At 39.8% G+C, this 14,565-nt stretch overlaps 1 protein-coding gene across 2 annotated transcripts in view; it reads right to left on the minus strand.

The window, feature by feature from the left end:
• Positions 1-14,565, minus strand: part of CCNC (cyclin C) — a 174,054-nt gene that overhangs the window by 18,349 nt on the left and 141,140 nt on the right. For both annotated transcript variants that reach the window (XM_069235548.1, XM_069235550.1), the window contains exons 11-12: positions 11,771-11,889; positions 11,269-11,318 (exon numbers count right to left, since the gene is read on the minus strand). In XM_069235548.1, the coding sequence (XP_069091649.1) occupies positions 11,312-11,318; positions 11,771-11,889 (126 nt within the window). In that variant the 3' untranslated portion in view covers positions 11,269-11,311. The remainder of the gene's footprint in view (positions 1-11,268; positions 11,319-11,770; positions 11,890-14,565) is intronic.

Below are 14,565 nucleotides of genomic sequence, written 5' to 3' on the forward strand. Positions count from 1 at the left end.
TGACGGTCAAATCATTTTTGATTAATAAGAAAATACACAGGGTGTGACAGATTCCATAATGAAGCTTTTTCTGATCTAAAGGAGACCATGGGAGACATAGCACAACTCCTTGCCATTGCACATAAATAGTCATGGCTACAATGGGAAAACTGAACACTTTCATGATTCCTAAACACCTGCCTACAATACAGCGAGTGGCTCAAGAACCTTTAGAAAAGCTTAAGAATCTACTCTAGAAAAAGCACAGTGTTCAGAGAGCTGTAAAGGGCAATTCTTCAGACTTGCCACTTAAAGAGTGATAACCCCATAAAGGCCCTGTAAAGAAACAAGATTCATCAATTCTTCACTAAAGGAAGTGCTTGCAGCCCCTTCTAGTGAGTGATCCTAGCTCTATTGCACCAGTCAGAATCTCTATTTTATTAACAGTGATAGAACAAGTGCTACATGCTTCTAAAGAAATTGGTACTAGTTTACTCCTTTTGCCTCTTACTCTTGCACTGTACTTTCAAACCCTAATCAAAATGAAAAACAAAGAAGAAAACATTTCCCAACCAGTAATGGGAGATGACAAAAAAATGACCGCAGACAAATGGGAAATACCAGCAACATTGATCAGTGCATCCTACAGGACAGGCAGAAAAACAGGAAATCTAATGCAGAGGTAAGGAGTGCAGCGGCCACAGAAGAAGTGAAAGTAGTCTATGAAGGGCTTCAAGTATATTGCTCAGAAGATCATCATCATTGATTTTCAAAGTTTAGTGACAGAATAAACTTCAATACAATACAGAATCAGATTTTCTGCTCAAGGTAGGCCAATATGTGATTTTCCAGGCTCTAAACTTAAAAAACATACCTGGCACTAGTACTGTTGCTTTCAGCCCTTAAATTGAAACAGTCTTGAGGAACACAAAGAATACAACAGTCATGTTTTTCATGAAGACCAATGAAAGACTTACTGGAGGATTTAGGAATGCACTCTTAAAGACTTACACCCATTGGGAGCAATAGTTTGGCGGCAAATGCACTAAGGTAACTGAATGAAAACCTTGCTCGAACTGGCCATATCCTAAACATCTGAAGACTCCACCAGAAGATGCTACCATTAATAGCACAGATTATTATGTCTACTGGGAACATGACTAACCAGCTTGGCTGGAAACTTCTTGCCAACAAGCTATTGCAGACAAAGAGTAACATTCGCCACCCTTACTTCAAATTATTTACTTTTAGACTTGATTTTTTTTAAAACAATCTTTTGAGAAAAAATTTCTGTAACAGTCTGATGTTATGCATACTTTATGGAACGATTTCAAAACAACAATACTAAAAACAAGTGGAATGAGGTGAGACAGGAGAAACATGGGAGAACTGTTGGAGCACATGATCTTTTTAATTCTTGCTTACAACAGCTTTTGTTTTCACATGTTAAGACCTATTGTCAACAAAACAGTACACAGAGTGGACTTTCGGTGTGCCTATTGCTCACAAGAGGATGGCTTCCTTGTCTCTCTCCGATTCTTGTTCCTTATTTGATAGCTTTACTCGCTATTCTAGAGTCTTACCTTTGACTGGAGCATTTCATCTTTACAGTGTTTCTGTCTGGATGACTTAACCTTTGACTAATGACCTCCGGAGACTACTGTCTTTTTTTCAGCATTCCAAGTGAAGGCATTGCTTTCCACATTCTCTTCACCGTCCCAATGTGGTCTGTTTTATGCTGTGACCCACTGATCTACAGAAACCTATTATACTTCCCATAGATGAATACAGCTGGCATGTCTTTCTGTGGCTATTACAGGCATGCTTAATCTGTACAGCTTAAATTTCAGTTCAGTGTTACATTTCAGACTAATAGAGGCAGATTGTACATGTTTCGTGGAGACATAGGACGTACTGGAGCCCTAACATCTGAAGGAAAATACCCTGCCTGGGGTTGCTACAGTCTGTTGGATGCTTTAATGTTTTATATTGATGTTTTTGATTAATGGGAATGAACGCTAAGAGGAAACAGTAACTTTTTAAACATTCCAGTTACAAATATATTGAATAATTTATCTTGCATCAGTTATGGACATCCATTTCTTGTCAAGTATTAAATAAGGTTCCTGAAGTAGTTTGACTCCTTTTAGTGTGCTGAAAAATGACAATTTGTCTCAATTCCTATGTGCGTATATTTGTTCGTCTGATAAAAAAAAAAATACTACTGTAAATCTGATCTAACCAAAGTGCCTCCTTTATTGCTACCACAACTGCTAGATTGTTGTTGAGAGTTTGGTTCCAAACAGAAGATCTGCTCATGTCTTGCACATGTAGTCTAGTTCTTAAGAGTCTCTTCCTAGCACTTATTGCTTACAGACACCTTTTGCAACAATGATCATTCCGTTTCCTTTCACACCTACATTACATGCCCAAAGATCTGAAGCAAACACATGGAAGTGGAGTCATTCTTAAGAAACAGAACAACAACTGAAAATATAGCATGTGGCGTACAGAAAACTGAGCAAGTTGTGTAAAGAAAAAGAATGAGTTACATAGCAACAAAATGAGGCGCGGTTAAAAGAAAAGATGTACAGAATACATGTAATGAAGTGCAGAGAGCTCTGCAGGAGATAGAAACACTTAAAGCATAAAATACAAAACTCAGAAACAGATTAAGGCACGTCTAAAGTACAGAAAAGGTAAGGACAGGACACTGAATTAAGGGAAAATAGTGTGTTGTCTCACAAAAAGAGTGTGATGTACACAAACAACAATTGTAGAGAAAAACAAGGCATGCACAGAAAGTATCATCAGCTACAATGAAAAAATATGTAGAAAGCAGGATTGGGTGCATCAGAAATCTACATTCAACAGAATGAGGACCTACTTTCTACAGTATAACAAATATAGTGGGCTTTGGGTAGTAGTTTTAGTGTTTCTTTCAAGGGGTTTTCTCAGTTGTTTGCTAAAACAAAGTTTTTGCTCACAGATGAACATTTATCACACAATTTTCTTTCTATGGAATCCTTTCATGCAGTTTGAGGATCTAGCAAGAACCGATCAACCACTTAACCTGTACTGCTTGTTATCTGGTATCATCCTGTGATGTGGGAGACCCTGCAATAGTCCAACTCAAGACAAAGAATGGTCTTTGTGCCACAATGTAACTGGCCTTTATGCAAGCAACTTACATACACCATGGTCCTCCAGTTCTAACTGCTTTCTGTAAGTCAATAAGGTTAACGGGTCAATCCAAACGGCAGTTTTTTTCAAACCTGTTACCAAAAAATATCCAAGATCCTTCCTACTCAATTGTTGTCTCAAGCTCTTCAAAATAAATAGTTACAATGACGTCATATTGCCTGGAAGGAAACATTCTTATAACAATTGAAGAAATATTACTCAGGCTTATCAATCATTGTTATTGGTGGGGTTAATGATGCTCGTACATCTTTTAAATGTGTATTTGTAAGCACCAAACATAAAATACTTTAAAGGGAACGAAAAGAGTTAAAAATATATTTAGTAAAAATAAAAGAAAATGAAAAAAATTACTTTTTTCCCTTGTTTAAATGCAATTGAAAAGATAGCTGTGCTGCATGCTTGTCAACTGGAAAAACAAAATCTAAAGTGAGTGCCAGCATGGCAATATGCTGAAGATTTGCTTGTGGGTAATTGGAAACCTCCTATTTTTAAATAAAATATGCATTTATTTTATTTAGAGTTCATTCTCTTGTCCAGCCAGCTCAAAATATAAAGAAGCCACAATATTTATACTGTTTGTGCAAACAAACACTGAAACACAAAACTCAACAAAACATTTTTCATAACTAACATTCTAGTCTTAACATTGGCATATCATGAAATCTAATCTTTGAATACTTTCTTTAATCTAGTAGTTAATTACCATTTAGCAGGAGAAAACAAATGAGCCCTATAAAACATCACCCTCTCGCCGTTCCAGTCATTACTTCATTAGAATATAGCATGACATAAATGAGACTGTAACAACATAGAGCTATCTTATTGGTGTGGTTAATGCTAGTGAGAAAATGTCATACTAGTTTAAAACAGGGCTTTTTTTGTATCAAGTTTAGGAAAGGTGTACCAAATTTGTAGCAAGAAATAAACGCTATGTCTAATCAAGTAATTTCTCTAAGGACTGTTAGTGACACACCATCCTTCCTCTCATGAAGAACTACAAGCAGAAAATAGGTCGAACAAATACCATATATTCACTTTGAAGGACTCTTAAATAATTGACTTAAATGAAGCTATGTTCTTTTTATATACGTACAAACCGAATGAAGAATAAGGTTGCCTTTCTTAAGGAACGATTTTTAAAGCATTATTGGCTTTATTCTTTAAATAACAATATATCTAAACTAATATCACTACTGTAATTAAAAGAGATTACACAAACGTTCCACCAAAGAATATGTATTTAGAAGGAGTGAATGAAGAAAATTAGGCCCAATCACGCTCACTGACATGGGAGCAATATAAAACAGTACCAAGACTTTTATTTCAAGAGATTAACGAGACCAGGTACTCAACTCCAACATAACCATCTAAGGATACTAGAAAATATGGTAATTGCTTTATGGAAATTGAGCATTAAAGGCTTACAGTATTTCTTTATACCTTTTAGACAACCAACCAAAAGAACTTTGAATATAATCTATATTTTACATGAAGGTTCACACCACAAATGATAATCATCTTAACTTCAACTTCAGATAACAGAAATAATATACGTCAAAAAATTTAAGATACAGAACTGTGAAATGTCTATTTATAACACACGCTTGTGTTTTTTTTACTCTCTAAATAATTTGATAAGTGCATTCCTAAATGTTAACCTTTGCTTTTTCTAACAGCAAAGGCTTGTGAAGATAAACAAAACGTGTGCTCAAATAAGAGGGGATGAAGATGATGAGATGAGAAAAAAGTTAATTGAAAACAGAAGGCTGTATTAACGTCTTCAAACGAAAGAAACAAATCTTATCAAGTGAATAAAGGAACAGGACTGCAATGGAAATAACTAACCATCAGATCTTTTTGTAACCAATCCTTAAGTAAATGCTATAGAAGGCTAGGCACAATGGACACAAGCATGTGACAGTCTGCACAGCAATGCAACATGAGGACACCATATTTTCTAATAAGAGCTGAAGCAAGTCAGGGTGACAACATTTAAATTATCCATGAGTGACTTCAATGATGATTTACCAATGCCAAACACAAGACTTCTGAAGATGGGATGTGCATGAAAGATCAAGTTGGCCAGTTGCAACCTAGGTTATCACATTAAAATACAATTTCATTGACGGAAGGCAAGAAATTGGATGCCTCCAGTGCGCACGAGTATGAAGAAATAAAAGGGCAATTACTAGCCAGCAAGAGATAGATGAAAACGTACAAGATCATTAGGTAGTTAGTACCCTTAATGATAGAGAGAACTCAAAAATTCAATCCTTTGTAAGTGGGGCACAGATAATATTTACTCAATTTCAGGGCAGTCACAATATGCTACATCGTTTAGCAGCAACAAGATTACATACTGCATATTTCAGGCTAAGAGATCTTGGAAGAACAACATCAAATAATCAACAAATGCAATCTAGAGACTGAATTACTAGGAGGAAGACGGAGCTTATGACAAGTGAACCGAAGCAACACTGAAAGTGCACTTTAAAATTGAGCAATATTTTATCATTAGTTTGAATAACAGGAGGAAATTAAATTAATTTCAATCAAATTAAATTATTTAAAGAAGAAAAACATGCTCCAAATTCATCTGAGATTGAGTAATCTGAAATTGTCAGGTCTTCTTGCGATTTAACTTTGCATTTGAGAAACAAAGTAATATAAGAAGGCTAGGGAATATACTCCGTTTCAAACAACGACACTAATTTGGCAACAGATAAAACATACTGTTTAGAATCAGCCTTTTTACAAGCATGAAAGTAATAAGTGATCTTAAAAACGTACAAATGCAATTTGGTTTAAGAAGCTACAGAGATGGAAACATATCCCTTCAAATGCTGGTTTAAGTTTTGCCAGCACAGCTTTGTAGTAAACTTGCCTCCGGAATTAAATACAATATTATGGCAGAGTTCATTTACTACTGACTAGAAAAACTATCAAGCTACTGTGATGAAAATAAATTCAGAGTGATCAATCACCTCAAAGTGGATTGTTCCTTATGAAGCCATTGCTCAATGACATGATTAAAGTCTGTAAATAAAAGATTTGGAAACAGGGTGCAATATGGCTTTTAAAAAACAAACTCTTTTATACCTGCTTAGAACAGGATCCATGTTCAAATTAAGGAAGGATCTGATGTGTCAAAGTCATGAAACACAGTCTTTTTCTATGGGTATTAATTCCTAAACTGCATTATGAAAAAAATTTTTTTTTAATGTTTTCATACAAACTCAAAATACATGTTCAGGCTTTGACAATATTACACATATAGAATGTTTGATAACATTCTTGAATGCCCAACTTAAATCACATCTGGCTCCACTTGCCAACCTCAAAGCCTGCTAGAAGTGCCATTTTTTTCTTTGAATATTAAATCAGAACTACTGCATTAACATACAAATCTCAAACCTTAACTATGGAAACCAGTGCAAAATCAGTGTCCTACAGGAAGGGGCCTACTGGCTGTCAGAGTTAACCTCAATTGTTAACAATAGCTATCACTGACAATGAACAGAACCATTTTTTGTATAGACATTGATACAATAGATCGGATTATCATATTTCAATCACTCATTTAGTTAGCATTAAAATAACCCCATTGTTATGGTAGATAGATGCAGGGCATCTTGACACTTTGCGATCATGAAACACAGCACCATACTTCCAGGAAGGTTTAAAATGGTATTGGCTGATTAAATAAATTGTGAGGTATTGCATTCTTTTTTTCCAAAGAAAATAATGTATACAGAAATGCCTGCATTAAATATAGGACCAATAAGCTGGCCTTCATGAAATCCTCATTTTATGACTTTACCAATGCTCCTTCCTCAGATGACAGTCGAGGAATATGCACAATTTAAGATTCAAGTGACAGTGGATAAGGGCATTTATGAGTGAGCCATCTGTAAATGAAAGATCTACTACAATGGTAAACATGTCTTAGAAGAAGCTCTTCTACTTAGCATGCTACATAATACACTGGACCGACCACAGATGTGTCCACTTCACCTTCAGACGCAAGACTCTCCACCTCCGCACATAACCCATCCCACGCAGACTTTGGAACAAAATCTCCACGGAACAGCTACTCTCTACTCTCAGCCACCACCAACCTACCATCTCCACCGACGCCAACAACGCTGCCCTCAGCCTCACACATTGGATCTCCAACTGCGCGGACGACCTCGCACCCCTCAGACGTCTCCCAAGACAGAACAACGCCAGGAAACCTCAATGATTCACAGACACCCTCAAGGAATAAAAAAAAAACTGCCGTACCCTCGAGAAAGCCTGGCGCAAAGACCATACCGTAGAAAACATGTCTGCCCTCAAAAACGCCACCCGCGAACACCATCAGCTGATCCGCACCACCAAGAGAACATCCTTCAAAGACAGACTGGACAAGAACACTCACAACAGCAAAGAACTCTTCAACATCGTCAAAGAGCTCTCAAATCCTAACGCCGACTCCAACTCCATCACGCCCTCACAAGATCTCTGCAACTCCCTCGCTACCTTCTTCCATCGAAAGATCACCGACCTTCACGACAGCTTCGGTCCCCAGACCCAGCCAACCACCCCAGAACCCACCGCCCCAGCCATCACCCTCAACAGCGCGGAAGAGACCAAAACTACCATGAACACCATCCACTCCGGCGCCCCCTCGGACCCCTGCCCCCACTTCATCTTCAACAAAGCAGACGACATCATTGCCCCCCACCTCCAGACCATCATCAACAGCTCGTTTACATCTGCCACTTTCCCCGAGAGCTGGAAACACGCGGAAGTCAACGCTCTCCTGAAGAAACCTATGGCGGACCCAAATGACCTGAAGAACTTCCACCCCATCTCGCTCCTCCCCTTCCCTGCCAAAGTCATCGAGAAGACCGTCAACAAGCAACTGACCAAATTCCTTGAAGACAACAACCTACTTGACCCCTCCCAGTCCGGACTCCGAGCCAACCACAGCACAGAAACCGCCCTCATCGCAGTCACCGATGACATCAGAACTCTGATGGACAACGGAGAAACAGCCGCCCTCATCCTCCTCGACCTCTCGGCTGCCTTTGACACCGTCTGCCACCGAACCCTAATATCCCGCCTCCACTCCACCGGTATCCAAGGACAGGCCCTGGACTGGATCACCTTTTTCCTCTCTAACCGCTCCCAAAGAGTCTACCTCCCGCTGTTCCGCTCAGACCCCACAGAGATCATCTGCGGCGTCTCACAGGGCTCCTCGCTCAGCCCCCCGACTCTCTTCAATGTCTACATGAGCCCCCTCGCCAACATCGCACGCAAACACAACATCAACATCATCTCCTACGCCGACGACATCCAGCTGATACTCTCTCTCACCAAGGACCCTACCATCGCCAAAACTAACCTGCAGGATGGAATGAAAGACGTTGCAGAATGGATGAAACTCAGCCGTCTGAAACTGAACTCAGACAAAACAGAAGTCCTCATCCTCGGAAACACCCCGTCCGCCTGGGACAACTCTTGGTGGCCCACGGCCCTAGGCACCACTCCTACCCCCTCAGACCACGCACGCAACCTCGGATTCATCCTGGACCCGCTTCTCACCATGACCAAACAAGTCAACGCCGTCTTGTCTTCCTGCTTCCTCACTCTCCGCATGCTCTGTAAGATCTTCCGCTGGATCCCCGCTGACACCAGAAAAACTGTGACCCACGCCCTCGTCACAAGCCGCCTGGACTACGGAAACACCCTATACGCAGGAACCACCACAAAACTCCAGAAACGTCTTCAGCGAATACAGAACACCTCCGCTAGACCTCATCCTCGACTTACCCCGCAGCAGCCACATCTCCGCCCACCTAAGACATCTGGACTGGCTACCCGTCAACAAGAGGATAACCTTCAGGCTCCTCACCCACGCACACAAAGCCCTCCACAACAAGGGACCCGAATACCTCAACCGTCGCCTCAGTTTCTACACGCCCACACGTCAACTTCGCTTCGCCAACCTCGCACTCGCCGCCGTCCCTCGCATCCGCCGCACAACGGCAGGTGGGAAATCCTTCTCCTACCTTGCGGCCAAGACATGGAACTCCCTCCCCGCCAACCTCAGGACCACCCAGGACCACCTCGCATTCCGGAGGCAGCTCAAGACCTGGCTCTTCGAGCAGCAGTAACCCCCTCCCCTAGCGCCTTGAGACCCTCACGGGTGAGTAGCGCGCTTTATAAATATTATTATTATTATTATTAGCATGGATATGTCAATACTTTAGTGGGAAATCCCATCTCTTATTTCCTACACATCATTTCTACTGAAAAAAAAAAAAAAAAATCCCCCAAAGTAAAACACCTGCATAGCTTGGTCGTTCAGTGGAGCCTTTGCCTTGTTCTATTTATCTATCAGGCACTTGTTAGAAAGACAACTGTATTTTTGTGCCAGAAGGAAGACTATTTAAAAACAACAATAATGGAGGCCTGTGGACAAATCTTATGACACTGGCCCTATTAGTTTTGAAACAAACACATGCAGGATAACTCCTTAAAACTCAGCAAACTGGGGTTATTTGTCATCTCTAAAGGAAGTGCGTTCTAGAGCTTAGTGGCATCCACTAAGAATCTTCAGTGTGCTGTCCATCTTTCAAATCATTTATGGCAATGTCAATCCCCCGTCGAGCTGAGGATTCTAGATGCCATATATTTAATTAATGTATCCTGATGGTTCCTTGGGGCTATACCATGGAAACATATGCATACAAGACAAGATTTTTAACAATCAGCCAATGAAGTAGCTTAAGATATACTGCTACGCTTTCGGATTTCCTCGTTTTCTAAACCAGAAGGGCTGCTGCATTTCGAGCTACCTGAAAGTGATTTGATGCTGAAGAATCGCTCTAAACAGAGCATTAGCCTAATCTAGTTGATGAGGGAACCTACTATCATTTCTTGATGGTCTTCATTAATTATAGTTTTAAGTTCATGAAGTATAGAGGAAACTGTCTTTACAGTTGCTCCAATGTGGGTTTAGTATTTATCTCCACATCTCAGTTGAAACCCAGACTTCTTGCCAGTTTGGTTAAGGTAGCAGTTACACCAAACACATCTGGGATCTCCATTTTTGGCACTAGGATGTACTTGTTTGGATTCTGGTCCATAAGAACATTCAGTCTTTTCATATGCAAATGTTATCTGGCTGGGTACATCTGACAGGCCTTTGTATTTGAAAATTTGTCATGGGGCCCTTTGACACACAGGTATAGCTGGGGGTCATCTGCATATGAGTGACAGTACTGAGCCTTATTTTTCGTAATTTTGAATCATTTTGTCTTAGCACTGAAAGAGTTAGATTTATACATGCTATCCTAATACCTAAAAAGGACCTGAAACACCTTAGAGAGGTTACAGAAACATGTGGACTTCACTCTGAAGTCTTGTAATAAGACATTGGTGTTACTGTGCAATGAAGTGTTTTGAAACTACAAATTATTGCGCCCTAATAAAAACAAACAAATTCATGTTATTGTTTCACAGTTAAGGTAATTTTTATAGTACTTTTGTGATTCATATAGAATAGTACGAGTCTATATTCCAATGAAAGCAAAGCAATAATTGATTTAGGATGCATAATTGGTTTCAAGTCTAGAATGTAGATCCTTTCATTTAGTTTTATATGAATGACTATTTACATCAGTTCGTTTTCCATGTACTGAGTGAAAATTGCAGCAGTACTTTAATAGGTTGTATAGCTAAAATAAATAATATTGTGTACTTAGCAAAGTCCTTAATAGTATAAGACTTTGAATCAAAGAGAAATTTCACGACCATTGCGGTGGATACAGTTATCTAGATAAATATTTGAATGTTAAACTAATCCAGAAAATATCCCAGACTGGAGCCCAGAAAAACTGGATATGGACCTCTGCATGGCAATCAGCACCGAACTAAAAGAAGCTCACAACTTCCAGACAGAAGAGGAGCGAAATAAGTATGGAACATGGCTGGCTGGTGACAGCAAACTATTTCCAGAGAAATTCCCCCAACCACAAATTGCCAAGTACTAGGTGTGGTTAGGACCAATTGTGACAGAAAGTAAAAAATGTTTACCCCAATGGAGGAGGGATAGGCAGAAGAACGCCAGCCAGGAACATCAGCAGCTGCAACGACAAGAACAGAGAAGTACATGACTTTAAATCCTAAGATTTTAAAGAAGGGTGACATCTTATGCGACCGAATGATAATATAAAAAGGATTTAGAAACAGGATACAACCACCACCACACAAAATACTCCTGTCAGTGTAAATAAGAAAGCCCCAGGCAACTGCTGCAGGTAAGGCTAAATAATAACACCAAAGAGATCAAGGGCCTTGTGATGGGCAAGGGAACTAACTAATTAAAAATACATTTTAAAGATATCCTAGACGTTAGTCTGCCAAGTGAGCAAACAACTCATGAAGTAATGATTGGAGCGGCAAGATTAGTGGGTAGTACATTCCAACAGAGAATATATAAATTGAATTACATTAATTAAAGACCCTTACCATAAATAACAGAAAACTTAAGCAACTGTTTCCAAACAAAAGAACCCCCTGAAAGTGCACACAGTACCTGTTTGGAGGTGGTTTTGGTTTAGGCATCTTACTGAGAATAGCAGCCATTTCTTTTCGCTCATCAAAATTCTTCCACTGTTCATAAAGTTTTAGAATAACCCTTATAATTTCTAAAATCTGAAATTAGAAAGTTGTTGAGGATATTATCATTACTGAACAATTGATACAGCATTTAATATGCATGCACTACGAACTACGTATCCTTGTTCCCTTGATCAGGCCAAACAGCCTGATCCTCAAAAATGAGTTTAAAGTACTTGCAGGTATCGACACATGCTTTTGGATTTGTTTGATGTTTCTTGAAATCTTGAAACTAAGTGCTATTTCCTTTCAGGCTTTCATACTACAGTTCTGCAATTCTAAGCCAGCAGACAAGATTGTTCTTTTCCCCAAGTCAGCTTTTGACAAGCAAAAAACAAAACAAAAAAAAAAACCTTGAATTTAACACCTCTCTGGATCAGTATACTTTTTTGTACCCAGGACTACTGCAAGCCCAAAAGTGCTGAACGTCAATACATTTTTGCAGAATTTTGACATTCTGTCATTCATTTCAGTTTAACCATCTCTGACACATTAAATACACAACCAAATAAAATGACAACAGCGTCTGATGAATAAAATCAAATTACAGCACAAATGTTTTGCTCAGCTAAGTCCTAAAAGATAGTTAAGAGGCTGAATCGATTCAGAATTATCATGGGTTGGTGCTCACATACTGTTGGTTTGAACCTCTTTGTGCATATTAAATTGAATCTTTACAGTATATATATATTTTTTTTGTTTTAGTACAGGGCCTTGTATAATTACTTTGTGTTCACTTCAATATCCAAAGCAGTTACTTTATCTGTTACATTTTAAAAATATTAGCCTTTTCAAACAGAATGGCAAAAAGAAAACTGATTTAGCACTGGTAGTGAAAAATGAGTTTAAGAGGGGCATATATATACGGTATGCACCTTTTATCCTCCACTATGGGCTCTCCGGGACAGACAGCGATGAAAAAATGCATTTCCAAATTCTAATAGCAATGGTGAAATAATGCTTATTGCTTCTGTGATGTATTTCAGTAAAGCTAACAAGTCTTTAAAAAATACTGGACCACATTTACAAAGCTGTATTTTGAGAAGTTGGAGTCTTCTGCTGATTCTCATAATTCTGGAGAAGAACTTTGACTTCTATGGAAATACAAGAAACACAAGAAAAACTATTCCTGGAATTCCATAATGTCTGGAAAGTTCCAGAGGTTCTACAACATTTCCTAATGAATGTTTTCAACCGAGTGGAAAACAACTATGAGTAAATTATGAGCTATTCATTTGCATACAAGTATGGAGCATTCCTTAGCTGTGGTGGAAGGCCAACTTGGACCTTCCGAAAGGCTTTTGGTCCTCCCCCTTGCTTGCCTAAAAAATGGGTGGGGTGGGGTGGCTGACCCAATTAATGAGGAAGAAGGTAGAGGTACTCATTACATCAACAATAAACAATACCCCCATCCACCATCCTTTGGAAAAATACGAAGTGAGAATTTAACATAAGACATGCAGACATTTCAAATCATGTCTATGATTGTTTTACTAAATGCAAACAATCTTTCACTAGACACGTACTTTATTGCTGTGCTTTCAAATCATTACCTAATCAACACAAATGACTATGAATGAAACTTAATCAATAACCAACAAGATTAAAAACATTTTGCAGTGCTCCAACAAAATGTTGTGGGTTTAAAAAGGTAGTAATCAACAGAATTGTTACACCTGATCCATTAACAAACAAATGTCATCACTCAAGTGTTTTTTTCTAAAGAAAGAATACTTTCATAAGTGTCCCATGGCGTGGGTGTTAGACTGTGTTTACTCCTTGTCTTTATTGGGTGATTCTGGTTTTGTCGAGGGATAATTCCTTTAAAGGTACCACGGTTTTGAAAAGCTTCATAGTGAATGTAATTCACATGGCTTTCTTAACACTAGAAAATGGCTCACAGCTTGAAAAATTAGGGCCTTTGTCTTTTCCCATTTGGATGAACTCAAAGAAAATGGGTGCTCTCTCCTTTCCCGTTTGGACTCAGACAGCCCTCCTCCCCTTCTCAGAGGGAATCTCATCTGCATAACAGCGTCTTTGTCCAGGATAGCTATGTTGCACAAAAGTTAATGGTGTCTTCTTTCCAATTTTGGCGTCCTTCATGCAGTGTGTTCTCTTCGCCTTAAAGGCATGCGTCTTGCAAGCCGTGCTATGATGTTCCCCCTTGCTTGCCAGCATGCTTACTGGCCCCGACAGATCCTGGGAGCAGTAGGGTTGTCCCCAGTTGTGGGGTGCCCAGGGGGGGCCAGGGAGTACAGACCCTGACTAATGCGGACCTGTGGAGTGCTTGACTGCAATGGTAGGGTCTTCCCTGGGCAGGTCCAGGAGCGAAGCACTGATGGTGCAGAACTGGGTGGAACTACAGGTGGGCCTTGAGGGTATAGACAGATGTACGACTAGAGGAGAGGCCTCAGCGCATTCCCTCTTCCTGCAGCCGACTGGCAGCCTCAGAGCCTGCTAAGATTGTGGCCCCTGTGGAATAGGTCACAGTGGTGTGCGTTTTTCCCCTTGACTGTGGAGCGGTTCAGCCACCCTGGTGCCCCGGATAAACTGGCTTGGGCATACCCCCTGGACCGCACTGCGACTCGACGGCTCAAAGTGGTTGTTCTATCAATCTACCGCCCACCAAATGGTCATAGGGTGCCTGGAAGGATATGATCTGTGAAGTCCAGAGAGGAGCGAGTCAGGAAGGAAACAACTCAGACAGTCTGG

Source organism: Pleurodeles waltl, chromosome 5 (assembly GCF_031143425.1).
Source record: "Pleurodeles waltl isolate 20211129_DDA chromosome 5, aPleWal1.hap1.20221129, whole genome shotgun sequence".
Taxonomy (NCBI): Eukaryota; Metazoa; Chordata; class Amphibia; order Caudata; family Salamandridae; genus Pleurodeles; species Pleurodeles waltl.